The sequence below is a fragment of the Petaurus breviceps genome, unplaced genomic scaffold (genome assembly GCF_028583685.1).
Source record: "Petaurus breviceps papuanus isolate PSGF00001 unplaced genomic scaffold, PetGlider_PUasm1.0 91023, whole genome shotgun sequence".
Taxonomy (NCBI): domain Eukaryota; kingdom Metazoa; phylum Chordata; class Mammalia; order Diprotodontia; family Petauridae; genus Petaurus; species Petaurus breviceps.
The window spans coordinates 2,010,917-2,030,909 of record NW_027187398.1 but is presented as its reverse complement, the minus strand read 5'-3'; the positions used below and the strand labels follow the sequence as shown (position 1 = coordinate 2,030,909).

Below are 19,993 nucleotides of genomic sequence, written 5' to 3'. Positions count from 1 at the left end.
GGACTTTAAAAGAGAATACTCTCTTGCAGTTTGAATCATACTGTCACAGAGAAGGAAGATAGATAGAAATTGCTTACTTAATGGCTTTTATTGAACTTTCTCAGAACAAGGTTCTCAGGAAGGACTGTGAGATGCTTGAAGCTAGAGCCCCTCCACAGAGGGGCAATGGGAACCAATTAAATGACCCCTTTCCTATGGCTTCAGCCCCAGCCCCTCCCCCCTCCGCAACTCCTGCTCAGGTCACTGAGGCAGCTCCCCCAGCCCCTTCTGCACCCCAACTCTTTTTCCCTTAGTTTCCCTTCCCTTTTCCTCTAGTCCAACACCCCTCATTTCCTGCCTCCTACACCATCCATATCTCCTACCCTGCATCTCCCAGCACGGCCCCTTCCCCTTCAGGGACCCATGCTCAGGTCCCAGCCACTGGTCAGGCTGAAAGTGCCTCCCTCTGTGGCCCCTCCCCATGAGGCAACACCCACTCAGCCCTCAGGCCCTACCCCCAAGGAAGTCATAGAGGTATCTACTCTTCCCAACCCCTTCCACTCCTCATGGCAGCTGACTTTTCCCCTTGCCAGCTGGATCCCCCACTCTTACAGTCTGATCCAGTTCAGCCCGCACCCCCCCCAGTCACTCTCTCATAGAAAGTGGGACTTCCAATCTCCCTTCCCAAGCCTCTGTCCCCATAGAACCTTCAGGACTTTTTCCCTTAAGAGAAGCAGCTCTCATCAGGTGTCATCTAGACAACTAGAGTGCAAGTCCCATTCTCCATTTCACATCTCAATCAAATTAAAGAAAAGTTGGGTGAATGCTCTGAATGCTTTCGGGACTTATCCCTGCAATTTGAACTTTCTTGGGGGTGATTTGCATATCCTCTTCTCTACTGTTCTTTCACTGAGAAGAGGAGAATCTGGGAACAAGCCCAAAAATTTGGGGATCTTTTTACTAGCAATGACCCCAGAAAATACCCCCCAGGAACAGCTGTTGTTCCCACTAGTGACCCAGGATGGGATTCTCAAATACAGAAGGACAGGGAGAAGAGAGACCATATGGTACTTTGCCTGTTAGAAGGCCTAAGAACTGCATTTCAAAAGCAAGTAAATTATTGGAAAGTTAGAGAAATTGCTCAGACAAATCAAGAAAACCCCACCTTTTTCCTAGATAGACTTGTAGAAGCTATTAAAAAGTATACAAATTTAGATCCTAACTCTATAGAAGGGGCAGCAATCCTTAACATGTATTTTATTAGTCATTCTGCCCCAGATATTAGGAGGAAACTTCAGAAATTGGCAATGGAACCCCAAACACCTCAGGCCCAATTACTGGAGATAGCCTTTGGAGTCTTGAACAGATCTGGTTATAGCAGAGGAGAAAGAATGCAGGGAATGGACCAGAGACAGAAAACATGCTCAATTCTTGGCTGCTGCCATGGCCAGGAAAAGCCCCTCCAGGGGACCCTTCACTTGGAAGCCCAATCACTTGGGCAGGGGGGAAAGCTGCTTTTGATGCCACAAGCAGGGTCATTGGTCCAAGGAGTGCACCTCCAGGGCACCCCCCCCAGAGGGAGCCCCAGGAACTTCTAGAACTTGGAGGAAGGATGGTCCCTGAAGTTGGGAAGTGGTAGAGCCACCTCCCAGTACCCTGTCCTCCAGTGTTCTCAAGACTTGGAGTGAAGGGGAAGCCCGGAGCTTGGCAGTACTCCCACCTTCTCCATTTCCTTTACTGAACTCTGGGCAAGCATCAAGGCTGAAGGGAAGGTTACCCACTTTATTATGGCTAAGTTCTCTGTTCTAACCAATTGGTTCTACCCTCTCCTTGACCAGTCAGGTCAGGGGCACGGAAAAGGAAAACTACTGGATGTCTCCAGACATACCCAGTCTCCTGCCTACTTGAGGATCTGTTGTTTGAACACTCCTTCCTTAGGCTCTCCTCTTATCCTTTCCCCTTGTTGGAAAGGGATCTGTTGGTGAAATTGGGAAGCCAATCAATATTCTCTAGTTAAGCCTTCCAGATTCCCATATTCCCTTAGAAGTGTGGGAGATATTTGAGTCAATTGTTTGGAATCAGGAAATTTCCTGGATGAGCTATTTCTGCCAGCATTTGTTTTTGACTCCTAGATCCTAAAGTGTTCCCCCAGAGTGGTCTATATCCAATTAAACCCAAGGCCTGGGAGGGACTGCAATCAAGTTAATTGCTACTCAAGGCCCAGACTAAAAGGTGAAAGCTTTTGAGAATTTGAAAACTAAATTGACCACCACTGCAACTTTACCCAATATAGAAGAAACCTTTTACTCTCTATGATGATGGAAGGAGAGAACAGGCTTTGGGTCTGTTGACTGTTTTTGAAAACTATTAGATTCGGTGCCTGCTATTGCTTTCCATGTGCTAAATGTCCATGGAGCAATTCAGAAAGGAAAGGGATATCTGACAGCATTTTGGCCTTGCCACAGTCCTCTTTAATTCCTACTAGGGAGATTGTCTTTTATCTTTTTTATTTTTCTTGTTGGTGCATGTTCGGTCTTTGTTTACTTAACCTCTTTGGCAGGTTTGTCTCCTCCAGGGTTCAAGCCATCAACTTCTGGATGACCACTAAGGCTATGCAAATCTCTGACTGAATCCAAGTTTTCCAGCCCACTGAAACTGGCATCATGCAGGTTCCAGAGTCTGACCCCCTTAAGTGGGACCCAGAGAGGCAGGGACAGCTCTATGCCCCTTGCCAGCAGGAAGCACTTCCGCCCTTTATCCCAAAGGAATTTGGGTCCCATTTGTTTGCCTCTCTATGCTTCCACTCAGGGCCCTGACTCACTCCCTGTAGAGTGGGATCCTGATCAGACTAAAGCTTTTGAGACTCTGAAAGCTAAATTGACCACCACACCAGCATTAGCCCTACCTGATCTAGGAAAACCTTTCACTCTGTATATAGGTGAAAGGAGAGGACAGGCTCTGGGAGTCCTAACTCGATCCTTAGGACCTGACCCCAAGCCAGTTGCCTATTTTTCAAGACAATTAGACTCTGTGGCTGCAGGATGGCCTGCGTGCCTCCAAGCAATAGCTGCTACAGCCATTCTAATTGAGGAAGCCTCTAACCTTACACTCAATCAGCCCCTGGAAGTTCTAACTCCCCCCCAAATTTGGAGCATCCTGGAAGCAAAGGGCCACCAGGTGCTGGCTAGCGGCAGGCTCACCAAATATCAAGCCTTGCTGCACACTTAACCTGGCAACCCTCCTCCCAGACAGTGCCCACTCAGATGTCCTGATTCATGATTGTGAGGAGACCTTGGATTGTGTTTATGCCAGTCGAGCTGATTTGAAAGATTCTTCTTTCCTGAACCCCAAAGCAGTCTGGTACACAGATGGTTCAAGCTGTATTGAACAAGGGGTCAGGAAAAGTGGATATTCAGTGGTCAGCCTAAACCAAACAATAGAGGCCAAACCCCTGCCCCCTGGGACCTCTGCCCAGAAGGCAGAATTGATAGCACTCACCAGAGCCCTAGAGCTAGGGGGAAACAAATGAGTAAACATTTTTACTGACTCAAAATATGCTTTCCATGTTCTATGTGCCCATGGAGCAATTTGGAAAGAAAGGGGATATCTGACAGCAAAAAATTCCCCTACTAAACACACAGGAGATTTCACATCTTCTTCAAGCTGTTCAAAAGCCCTCTGAGGTAGCTGTTATCTTTTGCAAAGGCCACCAGAAAGGGGAAACTGATCAGGCTGTGGGAAATCACTGGCAGACACTGCAGCAAAGAATGCTGCCTGCCAGTTAAGTATACTGGCAACTTTATTCCCTACAGCTCCCTGATTCCTTCACACCTTCATACAGCCCTTGGGAACAGGCCCTTGCTAAGGAAAGGGGATATTTTCTTTCCTCCTCTGGGTGGTTTCAAACACCCTCAGAACAACTTTTTATCCCAGAGGAAAGTCAGTGGAAGCTTCTTTTTGGCTTAAGCCAGGCCACACACCTAGGAAAAAATGCCCTCCAGTCTCTGATAAAGCCCATTTTTACTGGCAGTAAGCTAGGAGAAACCATCAGACAAGTGCTCAGGTGAATCCTAAAGGGGCAGGCAGTCAAACCTCCTCCCCTTTTAAAACCTGTTAGGAAGAGGGATACCTACCCAGATGAAGACTGGCAGACAGATTTTACACATATGCCCCCATGTAGGGGTTTCAAATTTCTTTTTTTGTTGTTGCTGTTGACACCTTTACTAAATGGGTAGAAGCTTCCCCTTGCAGAACTGAAAAGGCTCAAGAGGTATCAAAGTTCTATTAAAGGAAATTATATATCTAGTTTTGGCTTACCTGGCTCCTTACAGAGCGACAATGGCCCAGCTTTTATTTCACAGATAACCCAGGCAGTGGCAAAGACACTTAAAATCACTTACCACCTCCACTCAGCTTGGAATCCAAAATCCTCTGGTCAAGGAGAAAAAATGAACCATATCCTCAAGTGGGTCCTTACTAAGCTATGCATAGAAACCCCAGAAGATTGGGTTAAGAATCTCCCCATTGGGCTGCTCAGAGTCCCAAATCACACCTCAGGAAAACATCAAGCTTAGTCACTTTGAACTCATGTATAGGAGGCCCTTCCTAATCTCTGACATCCTAGTGGACCCAGAACAGCATTTAATTACTCAATTTGCAGCTCAGTTAGGAGCTGTCAGGAATGGAATATGCCAATAAGTATCTCCCAAAGCCTCTTGGCAATGAAAAGGAGTGTACTGCTGCGGTACAACCTGGAGATTGGATCTACTTTAAGTCATGGAAAATCCAAAAGGGAGAACAGTTAGATATCAAATGGAAGGGACCTTACTGAGTCACACCACTCCAACTGCAGTGAAAGGTCTCCTCAGATGGACTCATAATTGTAGGATTAAACCAGCACCACCTCTTGCTTCTTTCCCCTCCTCCAGACTCCAGAATATACCTGTGAGCCATTGGTACTTGTTAGAGCTACTTTTTAGAAAGGCCCAAGCCCCCTCCATCAAAAGGATGAAAAGAGGTGAAATTATACCTGCCCTTTTCCTTTTGGCCTTGCCATAGTCATCTTTAACTCCAACCAGGAAAATTGTCTTTTGCACCAGGGAAATTGTCTTCTTTATTTTTCTTGGTGCCTGTTTGGTCTTTTTATTTGCTTATCCTCCTTGCCAGGTTTGTCTCCTCCAGGGTTCAAGCCATCAACCTCTGGATGACCACTAAGGCTATGCAAATCTCTGACTGAATCCAAGTTCTCCAGCCCATTGGACCTGGCATCATCCATGTTCTGGAGTCTGACCCTTTGTGAAGTCTGATCCCCTTGAATGGGGCCCAGAGAGGCAGGGACAGCTCTATGCCCCTTGCCAGCAGGAAGCACTTCCCCCTTTACCCTAAAGGAATTTGGGTCCCATTTGTTTGAGAGGGGAATGATGAGGTACAGGCTCTGGGAATCCCCTTAAGCTCCTGAATCTTTGAGGTACAGGCTCTGGGACTCCCCCTTGAACTCTGATTAAAATCATCCCATTTGATGAGGCATTTTCATGAGGCCATAAGCCTCATTGTGGCTAGGCCCAGACCTCTGTTACTAGCCTAGCCCTCCATTATCTATCTACTTCCCACCCTTGAGCCTATCATAATATCAATACACTCCTGAATTGGCCTAGCCCACCATTGTCTGTAGTCTCCAGGTACCCTTCAACAACTTCCCACCCTTAATCACTCATTTTACCTCATTAACTCCTCCTGAAGACCCTTCCCAAACTCCTCCTCTATACCACTCCTAGATTCCTCTCACAACCTTTCTGTATATGACACATCTTGCCTCCATATGATGTGAGCACCACAGAATGACCTATCCCAGACCTACTCTGTGTCACATGATTCTGGCCTGCTTGGCCAATGCAAGCACTACAGATATTGAGGTTCCTTAAGAGTCTACCCAATATGTTGAGCTTTTAATAAATTTTGCTTTTCTTTGGCTGAGAGAAGACTTCAGTCGAATTCATTCCACAGGACCCAGCGTGTTGGTATTTTGGGGTCTTGAGCACCCTGTAGCAGCAAGCACCCCAAGCGTCCTCAGGGTTTGCAGCTACCACAGGTTCTTGGATCTGCTTTGTTAAAGGAAAGCAACTCAAAATGGGTTAACAAGCTTACTTTAATCAGTCAGATGTATATCATTTACCTAGTTCAGGGGAAAAAGATCAGCACCCCGAACTTCAGAACATACAGACAGAATTATCAAGACAGAAACATCAAGTAGACAGATTTCCAAACTGTCCAACCATTACATCCATACCCAGTCAACATCTGGGTTTCCACATTCTGGGTTTTTCAAAGCCGGAGGACTCTCAACAACGGCTTCCCAGAATTCAGATCAAATCACAGAACACTTCTCAAAGTCAGTCCCAAAACAAAGCTACACATCAGGGCTTATATAGCCTTCTCCTGGCTCAGAGAATGTAACAACCTTATTGACTCACTGGCCAATCAAGAAGTCTACTGAAAAACAAGCCTCCTACCCCAGGCTTCAGGTGCACATTAGCCTAGGGGCAGGGAAGATCTTCAAAATTTACATTCTTATTACACACCCCTACCCTTAACCTCTTCAGTCCAGTCATACAGACTTTACGGTACTCCACAAATGCTCCACCTATCTCTGTCTTTACACTGGGTCTCACCATGCCTGGATTCCTCTCTCCCTCTTAGAATCTTTGGCTTTCCTTTAAGACAGCTCAAATTGGGAAGTCCTTGCCCGTTCTCCCAAGTGGTAGGTGCAGCCAGATGGGGCATTGGATAGAGCACTGGGCCTGGAGTCAGGAAAATAGCCAGTTCAAATACAGCCTTAGATACTAGTTGTATGACCCTTAGGACATTGCCTAGTAAAGCTTAATAGGTGTTTGTTGAGCAAATATGTGTAACTCAAAGAAGGTTGGCAAAACCAGTATGAATTAGTATGGAGTAAATAGAACTAGAAAGCCAATCAATATACATGACAATGTAAATAAAATACCAAAGTTAAATGCAGTGTTATAATGACCATTCTTGGCACAAATTGAGGTCTATTTCATTCCTTTTCCTTTATACTACAGTTTCTATGGACTATCTTTATAACATTTCTTGTCTACTCTCACTTCTGACCTTTGACACTGCCATCACCTTGGTGCAGGACGTCTCACACTTGGGACTACTGTAATAGTTTGCTGGTCAATCTCCCTGTCACATCTGTCTACTCCAGGCCATCATCCACTCAGCTGTCAGTGATCTTCCTAAAGCAAAGGGTTATCACCCACCACCCCCAAACTCCAGTGATTATCACCTCCAGGATCTAATAGAAAATCTTGTTTGGCTTTAAAGGCCCTTTGTAACCAGTTTTCCTCTATGTATGTAGTCTTATACCTTACATCCTTCCCATACACCTCCCCTCCCCACCAATTCAGTTCAGGCACAAGTGACTTTTTTTTTTTTTAATAAGCAATCGGGATTAAGTAACTTGCTCAAGGTTACACAGCCAGTTATTTCTGGGTGTGGTGCTAAGTATCTGAGCCCGGATTTAAACCCCATGTCATCCCAACACTAGAGCTAGTGCTCTTACTCGCTGAGCCACCTGGCCGCCCCAACAAGTGACTTCTTGAGGTACCTCTAAGATACTCATTCCAATTCCTGTTTTTTCACTGGCTGTCCTCCATGTCTAGAATGTATTCTGCCTCATCTCTGTCTCCTGACTTCTTCCAAGTTCTAGCAACCTCCTAAAGAAAGGTAGTCTCATGTAATTTTCATTTATGATTTTTGGAAATAGAGCTTTAGAAAACCAGACTTTGTTAAAGTCCATTGTGATTCAAAATGACCTACTTGCCTTTAAACTCAGATCATTCTGACTTTCACTGATTAGCCAATAATAGGTCCCAGCCTGGGGCGGAGTCAAGATGGCAGAGTAGAAGCAGATCCTCCCCAGAGCTCCCTGCTTCCACCTTTCCCAATTCATGCAAAAGGGGATTCTAAACAAACTTTGGAGCTACAGAATCCACAAAATGACACAGAGAAGCTAACCTGCTGAGGACAGCCTAGCAGGCTGGCAGGAATTGTCCATCGAAGTGCTCTGAAAGCCCAGCCCAGCCCCATGCCAAGGCTTTAGCCCCAGGGCGGGCCTGACCAGGCGCCATCTGGAGGGACTCCAGATCATCAGAAGCTGTGGTCATTTACAGATTTATCAACACATAGATTCGAAGGACAAAGTGAGAGGTCAGTTCAGTCTGGACTTTGAGACCCAGTAGTTGGGAGTGCCCAGCTTTTGCCCCTGGGGTGAGAAGCCGCTGAGGGCTGCAGTGCAGCCACCAACATGCGGCAGCTTCAGCTCCTGGCCTTTTGCAGAGTGTAGGGGGACCAAGCAACCAGCCTGAGGGGTAACCTGCTTGGATCTGGATTGTGGTCTAAGGTGGAGGTCCTGGAGTATGTGTCCAGCTTGCCAGAATGTGTGGAGGCTTCAGCAAGGGCTCCCAACTAATACCTCTGGCAGCTGAGAAAACCCTAGCATTTGGGACGGAAGCTCCCCTGTCTAGTGGTAGAGTCCTACTGTGGCAAAAAGCCCAAAAGTCAAGTAATTGAGTGGCAACATGCCCAGGCAAAGGAAACAAAGCAAACAGAAGAACCCAACATTAGACTCCTATTTTGGGGACAAAAAAGGATCAAAGCATGGAACAGGAGGAAGACAGTGAAGTCAGAACTCCTGCACCAAAAACATCAAAGGAAAGGCTGGTTACAGGCCATAGAGGACCTTAAGAAGCCAATAAGAGATGTGGAGGAAAAATTGGGAAGAGAAATGAGAACAATGCAAGAAAATTACAAAATGAGAGTCAACAGCCTGAGGAAAATACCACCTTAAAAAACAGATACTCAAATGGCAAAAGAGGCTCAAAAAGGCAATGAGGAGAAGAATGCCTTGAAAAGCTGAATTTGCCAGATGGAAAAAGAATCTCAAAAGCTCAATAAGGAGAATCATTGCTTCAGAATTAGAATGGAGCAAATGGAAGCTAATGACTTTGTGAGAAATCAAGATAATGTTAAATAGATCCAAACAAATGAAAGAATAGAAGGCAATGTGAAATATCTCATGGGAAAAACCACTGACCTGGAAAATAGATCCAGGAGAGATAATTTAAAAATTATTGGACTACCTGAAAGCCATGATCAAAGAAAGAACCTAGAAATCATCCTCCAAGAAATTCTCAAGGAAAATTGCCCTGATGTTTTAGAACCAGAGGGCAAAAAAGAGCTTGAAAGAATCCACTGATCACCTCCTGGAAAAGATCCCAAAAAGAAAACTCCTAGGAATATTACAGCCAGGTTCCAAAATACTCAGATCAAGGAGAGAATATTACAAGCAGCCAGGAAGAAACAATTTGAATATTGTGGAAACACAATCAGGATAACCCAGGACCTGGCAGCTTCTACACTGAGGGATCGAAGGTCTTGGAATATGATATTCTGGAGGGCAAAGGAGCTGGGATTAAAACCAAGAGTCACCTACCCTGCAAAACTGAGTATCATGTTTCAGGGGAAAATATGGTCATTCAGTGGAATAGAGGACTTTCAAGCATTCTTGATGAAAAAAACCAGAGTTGAATAGAAAATTTGATATTGAGATACAAGAAGCAAGAGAATCATGAAAAGGTAAACAGGGAAAAGAAACCATAAGGAACTTATCAAATTTGAACTATTAACATTCCTACATGGAAAAATGATAATTATAACTGATGAAACTTTTCTCAGTATGAAAAGTTGAAGGAATACATACATACATACATATATATATATATATACACTATATTTAATATATGTCTATCAGAGGGTATACAGGCATATAAATACATATGTGAATGTGTGTATATGTTTACAGGTAGACATAGATTGAGGGCACAGGACCAATTTAATAGGAAGGGATGATACTTAAAAGGTGAAATTAAGAGGTGAAAGGAATATAATGAGAGGAGATGGGGAGACAGATTGGGGTAAACTATCTCATACAGAGGAGGCAAGGGAAAATGGTTACAATGGTAGGGAAGAATAGGAAGGCAAAAGGGAATGGGTCAAACTTATTCTCATTGAATTTGGCTCAGGGAGAGAATGAAATACACACTAAATAGGGTATCTTAACCTACAGGAGAGTAGGGGAGAAAGGGATGAGAGGTGGGATGATGGAATGGAGGGCAGGTTGGGGGGGGGAGGGAAGTTGGAAGCACCCACTTTTAAAAAGAGACAGAATCAAAGGAGAGAATAGAACTAGTGGGAGGTGGGATAGGAGGGAGGGAAATATAGTCAGTCTTTTACAATATATCAACTATGTTAATGTTTTGTATAAGCTACACATGTACAAGCTATACTGAACTGCTTATCTTTCCAGTAAGGGCAGGTGACAAGGGAGGAAGGGAATGAATCTGGAATTCAAAGTTTTAATATCAAATATATACTATTAATAATACTATTTTACATGTAATTGGGAAATAAAGATGTACAGGCAATGGGGCATAGAGATCCACCATGCCCTACTGGAAAAGTCAAAGGGAGTATGAGAGAAAGTATGGGAGAGACCAGATTGGAGGAGGGGATATACTGTGGGACTGCTATTTTGGGGCACTGGGTAGGGGAAAAACAGGGAGAAAAATGTGTTAACTCAAAATCTGGTGAAAATGAATGATGTAAATCAGAAGTTAATAAAGTATTTAAAGTTTTAAAAAAAATTGGTCCCAGCCCAAGTCTTTACTACACGCTCATTGTTTGGGTTTTGATGGGTTTCTGATTTTTATTCCTTTTATTCCAGTGCCTTACCTCCGTTAATATTTTTAGTTTATCCTGCACATACATGGTTGTTGGCACATTGTCTCCTATAGACTTCAAGTTCCTTGAGGATAGGGACTCTCCAAATTTATAAGAATGTAGGTCATTCCCCAATTGATAAAATGGTCAAAGGATATGAAGTTTTCAGAAAAAGAAATCAAAGCTATCTACAGTCATATGAAAAAAATGTTCTAAACCACTACCGATGAGAGAAATGCAAAATAAAACCTGGAAGTATCACCTCATACCTATGACATTGGCAAATGATAAATGTTGGAGGGGATGTGGAAAACGGGGATACTAATGAATTGTTGGTGTTGTGAATTGATCCAATTATTTTAGAGAGTAATTTGTAACTATGCCCAAAGACTATAAAACTATGCATACTCTTTGATCTAGCAATACCACTGCTAGGTCTATATCCCAAAGACATTAAAGGGAAGAGGACCTAGTCATACAAAAATATTTATAGCAACTCTTTGCGATGGCTAGGAATTAGAAATTGAGGGAATGTCCACCAGTTAGGAAATGACTGAACAAATTTTGGTATGATTGTAATGGAGTATTACTGTGCTATAAGAAATAACAAGCTGCATGATTTCAGACAAACCTGGAAAGACTTCCACGAACTGATTCAAAGTGAAGGAAGCAGAACCCAGAAAACATTGTACATGGTAATAACAATATTGTATGAAGAACAGTGAATGACTTAGCTATTCTCAGCAATACAATGATCCAAAACAATCCCAAAAGACCCATGATGAAAAATGCTACCCACCTCCAGCGAAAGAAGTGATTATCCGAATCAGACTGAAACATGCTTTTTTTTTTCACTTTTTCTGTTCAAGTTTTCTTGCACAAAATAAGCATTTTATGGAAATATTTTACAATTGCATATTTATAACCTATATCATACTGCTTACTGTCTAAAGGAAGGGATAGAATTTGGAATGCAATTTTTTTTAAATGTCAAAAACAATTTTTACATGTAATTGGGAGAAATTAAAAAAAAAAAATAGTAGGCACTCTTTTGCCTTCTTTCTATCTCCTGAACTGAGCAGTGCCTGGCATAATAGGCACTTAATACTGACTGACTCTTCCTTATAATTGGAGGTATTATGAGTGTACAAGGTTGCATGATTAAGTTGAATTGGTTGGTTTTGTTGAACAGCTTCCTCTTCTCCCCTTTTAGGATCTTTGTTATTAGGAGGGCTAAGCTGAAAAGGGGAAGGAATGTATTTATTCTGAAATGGTTATGTATAAGTGCTAATAAAACTAAGATTTTTAAGAAACACAGTAAGACCAACTCTGCATACTCCCTTTATTGCACTCAGTAGAGCCTATGAGCCATCAATGCATTTAGTTGCATCTTCCTTTTTTCAGGTTTTCTTAATGCAAAAAATATCAAGATGGGTGATTTAGTTTCTCCAATCATATATCCACTTATTCGTTAATGGGACAAAGATCTAACATTTAGAATGCCAACAGTTAAATCAATGCTGATTGCCAACAGTGTTCCACTACTTACTCCTGGAGCAGAGGGTGCTATATCCAACTGAGAACCATTTTGTAGTTTTGTGTCAATGGCCAAAGACTAAATAAGTAGATGGTAATGGTAATAAGCTTTTCTCTTTAGTTAGACCCTCATAAAACAGTTGGTTGCCAGGACTGTTCTCTACACCCTTTCCAACATGGTAAAACCTACCGAAGCTTATGTTCTTTTGGAATAGCCTTCAAGAGCCTAGAGAGCAGGGATGGGGAACCTGTGGCCTCAAGGTCACATGTGGCCCACTAGGTCCTCAAGTGCAGGCCCTTTGACTGAATCCAAACTTCACAGAACAAATCCCCTTAATAGAAGTTCTGTGAAAACTAGACTCAGTCAAAAGGCCACACCTGAGGACCTAGAAAGCCATATGTAGCCCCCCAAGGCCAGTTTCCCCACCCCTGAAAAGATATCAGATTGGTCTTTTCCAAAACCTAGGTGAAAATGATATAAGCCATTACAAGGAAAAAGAGAACATCTAGTAAATAAGATTTAATCGATAACCAAAAAGATTAGTGATTTAAAGGCAAGATTTTAAAAATGCAGAATGCTTTTGAAAGGACTAGAAGTCATCTGTAGTCTAACCCCTTTATTTTACAGAATATGGAACTAAGTAAGACCCAGAGAATTTAGAATCCATTAGTTTAAGTAGTAAAGTCACCCAAATTCAATAGTATTATAAACTTAACCATCCATAAAGACTAACCATATGACTACATAACATTCTTACCTAAACACTTACTGTAAAGTAGAAGTAAATGAACATTTAAAACTTATTTGCTTTGCGACCCATTCTAAGTTCATTTCAAATTTCAGTTACCTTTCATTTTAAGTGTATACTTCTCTGTACACATTGCTACATTATAGTGAGAAAAAAATCATCTTATGGAAATAGTACTGGATTTGTTGCCATAAGAAAGCCTAGGTTCAAACTCTTTTTATAGTACACAAGTGATGAATTCAAACCGATTTGGAAAATGACAAATTAGCAGAAGCTTCAGCCATACAGTACAAACTGACACAATATAGGATACATTAGAATCTATTCCATTGTGAAATGAAAAATTGGTTATCTTACCTAATTTTGGTTGTTATATACATGTGATTTCCAGGGAGGACCTACTTTGTGTATAATTTTTAGAAAAAAATCCACCTTGCCTAATCAAAACTAGTTAAATTTTGTTAAACCAGGGAAGATGTAAAGTAATACATTTACAATTGATTCCTTACATTCATGTTTTTCAAACCCCATTTCATTTGTTAACCTACTATAAACTTTCTTATACTATAGCTAAATTCAAACAATTTAAATCATAGCAATTTTCAAAGACTATAACTTCTGCCAAAGCAGAACTATAAATTGTTATGAAATTAACACCAAATCTCTTAGAAAACAACAAAATCCAAGTATAACTTTTAATAGAATCCCCTTTGGATATATTAGTGGGGTTGAATACAGGTTCATAAATTGTCCAAGAGAGCACAAGGGGTAGACTCAGCATTCCTGCACCAATATCAATTAATTTTTTGGCAACTCAAAAGATGGTTTACTTAGGCAGACTATGATTATGACATGGGTTAGTAGGGTCAGTAGTCACACCCACAAAAATGAACTTAACCTTCTGATGAGTTTAAATAAATTTGGGTGAGAGATTTAAATAAATGCCACATCCTGGTGTGTGCTTCAACTGCTAGGACTTTTTACACCTTATTTTTTTTTATTTTTGCCACCTTATTTACCCTAAAAATCAGTATTTCTTGGATTCAATGTTTAATCACTTTCATTCCAAAATGTCTCATACATCTTTCTCTCACTATTTCAATACCTAAATTCTACCACTTTTTAGTTATTTCACCAGTCTGCTGATTAAATCGTTTGTATTATTGAGTTCCCTTTACATATAGCATGGCATAGACTACTCAATTACTAAATACTTCCTTAAGCATTATACATCTTTTAGAACAATAAATCATGAATTCACTAAATTACATTTTAGTAATTTTTAAATTTCCTTAGCTCTGATCATCTATGGCAGAAGTTCTTAACCTGGGGTCTGTATGATTGTTTCGAAAAAAAAAATCATTTGTTAACTATTCAACATAATTGACTTCCTATATATTTTATGTATTCAAAAACAATGATTCAAGGAATCCATTTACTTTCACCAGATGCTCCATTGATCTAAGACAGAAAAAAATTAAAACTCCCTGCTCAAAGGGTTAGAGAAATAGAACTATAATAGTATTTTGCAAATTGGTAATACTTAACAAATGGTTCAACAAGTTCTAAATTTGGTAGAAAAGTGTCATAACTTAAGCAGTTTAGCAGGGAATTCACAAAATCCTCTATCAAACTATGAAGAGTGACAACTTAATATAATTTCCTTGAACATAGTCTCAAGTCCTTAAAGCAAAAGCATGTGTAATCTCTTCATATGTAATCTCTTAAGTAAAGGAATGTTTAATTGGGTTATAGTCACAAAAAATATTTGTATTTGGATAAATAATCTCTTAGTAGCAAGAAGTTACTGAACTTTCAAGTGAAAATTAAAAACAGTAAAGAAAGGTTGTTTGCAACTATAAGTGAATACAAAAAAAGAAATTTCATATTGCATTCAGTCATTTTTATTTAAATATATGGTACTGCAGTAGAAGTGCAGAATTAATCAGAAGCAATGCAAATTGTCAGTGATCAAAAAAGTGATGTAAAACGTAGGAGGCAGCATTATCCACCGTATACTTTCCAATTTCAACAATACATACCTTTTGTTTTAAAGAATTACTAATTTAAAAAAATTTATTCATTCATAGTAACTACCTCAAAATGACAGCAACAAATTCCAGTTATGGTCATTTGATCAGCTTTTTAAAAAAAGACTTAAGACAGAAAGAGTCTAAAGACTGGTTCCATCAAAATTGATAGAACATGGCTAATTTACAGCAAGAGTTAGAAACAAATGCATTTTCTTATGCCCCACTTCATGTATGCAAAACACATTGGGTCAGTTCACTGAAACTAGAAGCTGAAAGAAGGCTGTATGTGTTGATTCTAAATGATAAGTTTTCTTTTACCTTCTTCAACTTAAATCGGTATTTTAAGGTAAATGGTCTCAAACATATTTGAATGTATGCATATACAAGCACAAATGTATATACATGTGATTTTAAAATCTAGAAGTTGTTTTTAAATGAATACTTCTGAGATGAATGAGCTGTAAAGATGTTTTGAAGAAACTATGAATTGCTTTCTAGAATATTCCTCCCACTTATATGATGACATGTTAAGAATAGTTGCTTCCTAATATATATTTGCATAAGTTTGAGATAGAAATGATCAATAGAATGAGACACCACAATGAAGGCTTCATGAATAATTTATTCCATTTGAAGTTTTTTTCTTTTTCTTTTTTTTTTAAAAAGTATAAACCTTTTTTCATTTCCTCAATCACAATTTGTACAACTCAGTGTTTATGGCATTCGGCAGCAATAGTGTTTGTTCCTTATTCTCTTTTTTATCATGTTAAAAAAAACACAATTGGACCATATTAAATGTCATTACTAAATAAGAACTTAAAAACTCCCATTATTAAAGTGACCCAGCTGTTTTGAGAGGGTTTATGATGCTGCTGACATGTCCAGTAATGATGTCACAATTTGCAATTTAAACCCATAACTTTAAGGTCCGCAAATCCAGTTTACCTTGAAATCTAAAGCTATTTTAAAACTTCATGAAAAAGTCAACATGAGGAGTATCTTAGGTCCCAAATCCAGTTTTGCTAGTTAATACTCCACTGAAAGAGAAAACACATAAATAAAAATCGGAACCATAGTTCTGGGCCCACAAAAAATAACCAAAAAAAGAAATCCAGCTGATGTATTTTGTCTTGGCAAACAAAAAGTAAGTCAAGAACATTTTTACTTAATTTAGACAAACTAAATTCTTTAGAGGAAACCCAGACCAAAGCATTACTTCTGTGTAACATTAAATGTATTAGACTGATATGCGATGCCATAGGTGGTTGTGTAGCAAATTATATGATGCAATAGCATTTAAAAACTTCCTTTTAATCTATTCAATTTGAACATTTTAAATAATGCGACATAGTATTTTGATATTACAGTATTAACATAGTGCTTGATTAAAGATCTGCAAATCTTTGTAGTAACACATTAAGTTAAAAAATTACCTCAGAAGGTAAATATGAAGACGAAAGGAGAATATTTTAATACAGTAATCTGTGCCATACTGACAATTGAGTACGAATACAGCTGAGGATATTTGACTAAGTAGTAAGAGCTTAATTTTAGTGGTTTCAGAAAAGTTTAGAAAGATTTAAAAATTACAGCTACTTTAAAATTTAAGGATTACACATAAGTACACTTGGTGGCCATCTGGCCAAACAATAAGGTGTACAGAAATTTATTCATACAGTGTTAATTCACAGTCCTGATAACTGAATGGCTTGCATAAGAAAAGTATGGCTAGATGTTTTTGACTGGCTGGAAGCAGACATTGTGTAACTATCACTTCAAATCCCCAAATACTGAACTTCCACCCTGCTTCCTAATGGACAACTGCACAGAACACAGATATGAGCACTGTAATGAACTAGGGTTCAAGTTGATGATCCATTGGTACAAACTGTAATATTTAGCTTGCACATTTAAAAAACTGCTCTTACCCATCTGTGACAGTTTTATAGATAAGTCAGTATAATAAATTAGTCATTACCACCCTAGGGGTAGAATGTTAATCACTATTGAGAAAACTGATCCAACAGGTAAGAAATATTTTATTTAAAAGTAAGCCAAATAGGTTAACTTTAGCATGCTTCTTGCCGCTGCTGGTTTGAATGTTTCCATTGCCTGCAATGGATATCATGTCAAGCAGATCCATCATACTGCATAAAAGTCTTAAATTCTTTTTTTTTTTTTCTGAAGTGGGTCTCCTGACCTTTCCTAATGGCTATTAGATAATTTTCAATTTGACTTTCAGTTGACATGTAGGGGGAAAGGGAGAGCATTGGGAAGGAGAGAGGTAAAAAGAAGGAATCCTATCAGCAAATCCTACATTTGGGGAATATTTATAGCCCACATAAATTGAACTGTATGTTATGCTCCTGGATATCTCTATCTAGGAACCTGGTTCCTTCTTATGGCTACAAGTAGAAAAATCACTGTCAAGAGTTTAAAATTTTACTTCTACCTGGTTTCAAGCTGGAAGTGTGTTCACTTCAGGCTAATAAATTTCAACAATGGAAATGAGGACAGTCATTGCTGAGTTTAAAATATAAAAAGGGATACTTTTGGAAATTCCAAATTAGCCTCTTTTCCCTCAAATCCCAGCCAAGTTTTTAAAAAGCTATAGAACAAAATGTGCCAACTGACTCGGTATTGTGTTAGCATAATTTAAAAATTAATGCAGAGATGTGATCTTTACACGTCATATCAAAATAAGCTGACCATCTGGATTGCACTATTATTTTGAAGAAATGACTGAAAACCTTTGTCATCAATGGAACATTTTCATTGTACAAAAACAAGAGTTGCTTTTATTTTTATATACACAATTCAAAGAAGTGAGGTTGTTCATATGAAAGTGATAATTCAGATAGCTATTTTGTATTTATGAAACAGGAGTTTCAGGGGAAAAAAAAAACCAAATTGGAGTTTTGTAAATACAAGTGATTTTGTCCTTGTAGAAGATTGGTGAGTGCACTAATAGGAGTTTTACCAGACTGCTTCCAAGAAATAGGTAGACTAGGCGGCATTTTACACAATCAAGTCAGTCCTACCTCCAAATAGGAGGCTAATGGGCTCTCATGTGAACAGCACTGTAGAAGGGATTTTCAAGGGAGTAGAAGCTGCATAACTGCAGCCATCATCTTGGCATGTGCAAAAAGGAGGGGGAGGAGGAAGGGGGGGTAGGGCGCTGTGTTGAAGGAAGGGGTGAATTAAAGTCCCTCAAATTCAAGTCCCTTCTTTAGGGAGGTGAGAACCTCCATGGCATGCACCTTATCTGAGCTGTGTGATGAAAAGTATGGACTCTAGTGTTTGGGACTGCCACCTCCAAACCAAGGAAATTAAATAAATAAAAAAGGCAAAGGGAATAAGGTTTAAGAAGTTTAGAAAATGGTTATTTCACTAGTGGAATAGAGTCTGAATACCAGAATTCACTGAGAATCTATTTACACCACAGTTTGCTTGCACGCACCCCCCCACCCCCATTCACACACCCACACACCCACGCATACCTGATCTTAAAAAAAAAAAAAACAACCAAACAAAAAAAAACAAGAGTGACTGCTTTTTAAAATATTTGTAAAATGGCTAGAGCTGGGCTAAATTTCAACCTTGTAGTAGAGACCCTGGAGATAATGTCATAGAACATCAGTATGGCCAGATCTTGGCATTGAAACTGACAAGCTTTTCAGCATGATGTTAAAAAGTATATTAACATCAGGATATCAGTATCTGGTAGCAAGTATTTCATTTCTATTAATGGAAAAGGCCTGAAATATTAGTCATAGCTCTAACCATAGTACAAAATATAACTGAAGGATTAATTTTATTCTCACTACAAGTTAAACCACCTAACAATATCACTTGTATATTGCCATCATGTTACTCTGTAAAGGTGTGATATATAAAATGCTGTAAGACCCGGTACCTTTTCAATTTATAAACACAGTGAACTTCATTACTGTACATGTACTCTGCAACTACAGCTTAGCTGTAAATCCTCCACACACAATGGCATGGACATTAACCCCCCTCTATCCCCATTAAACTGTACATCAAGACAATACAAATTTACTGTCCCACCCACCCCCTTACAAAAAAATAATACTCTAAAAGCAACCCTACTGCAACTTTTAATTAAGACGATTACATATATTTTAGACCAATTGCTTTAAAGCAAGAAGGCAGTATAAACCTTCTAGGAAAATTTTTATAAAAGAGGTTAAGAAATATAAGACAATTTATACATTTAAAAACTTACAATAAATAAGATGCAGGCATTTTTGAATACTAGGTACTATAATCCAATACAAGAACATCTTGATGTTCTGAAGCCATATGCTGAACTCATTGTTCCTTGTGTCTCTTCTCCATGCTTTTAATATTCATTTAACATGACTGGGCACTATGGCTCATTACTTTCACAAATACTGTGACTGGAAAAAAAAGGTTAATTTTTGCTACTAAAATGTTATAATACATTTTGTATGATCAATCATCATAATCCTAAAGAGTTCGGTATATGATCAGTGAAAAACAGCAGGGTTACAGCCCCCTCCCCCCGGGTCAAAACAATATTTGTTGAAGTAAGAAGAATGATAACCCATCACAAATGACTTGCACTGAGAAGATTATAACTTAGTCCTGCAATGAAATAAAATCCCTTTTCCTTGTTCTTTTCTTGCACAGTTCAGAAGATCACAGCATATTCATGATAAAATTATATAACTGATTCAGCACCACAAAATGAATTGGGAGACATGACCGTCTGTCCTGGGTTGCAGGGTCACAGGTAAGCCAGGAGAGTGCATTGTACTGTTCCAAAACAAACCTGAAAAACAAATAACCTTCATGAATCGTGTTTTATTTAGAATGTAGTATTTAGAATCATTTTTATGTGCTAAATTA

General features: G+C 39.5%; 1 protein-coding gene across 1 annotated transcript in view; it reads right to left on the bottom strand.

Annotated features, from left to right (window-relative positions):
* Positions 1–14,945: 14,945 nt before the first annotated feature.
* MED13 (mediator complex subunit 13) overlaps positions 14,946–19,993 on the bottom strand; it is a 96,330-nt gene continuing 91,282 nt past the window's right edge. Inside the window, exon 30 of the mRNA XM_069078201.1 lies at positions 14,946–19,916. Coding sequence (XP_068934302.1) covers positions 19,784–19,916 — 133 coding nt within the window. The 3' untranslated portion in view covers positions 14,946–19,783. The remainder of the gene's footprint in view (positions 19,917–19,993) is intronic.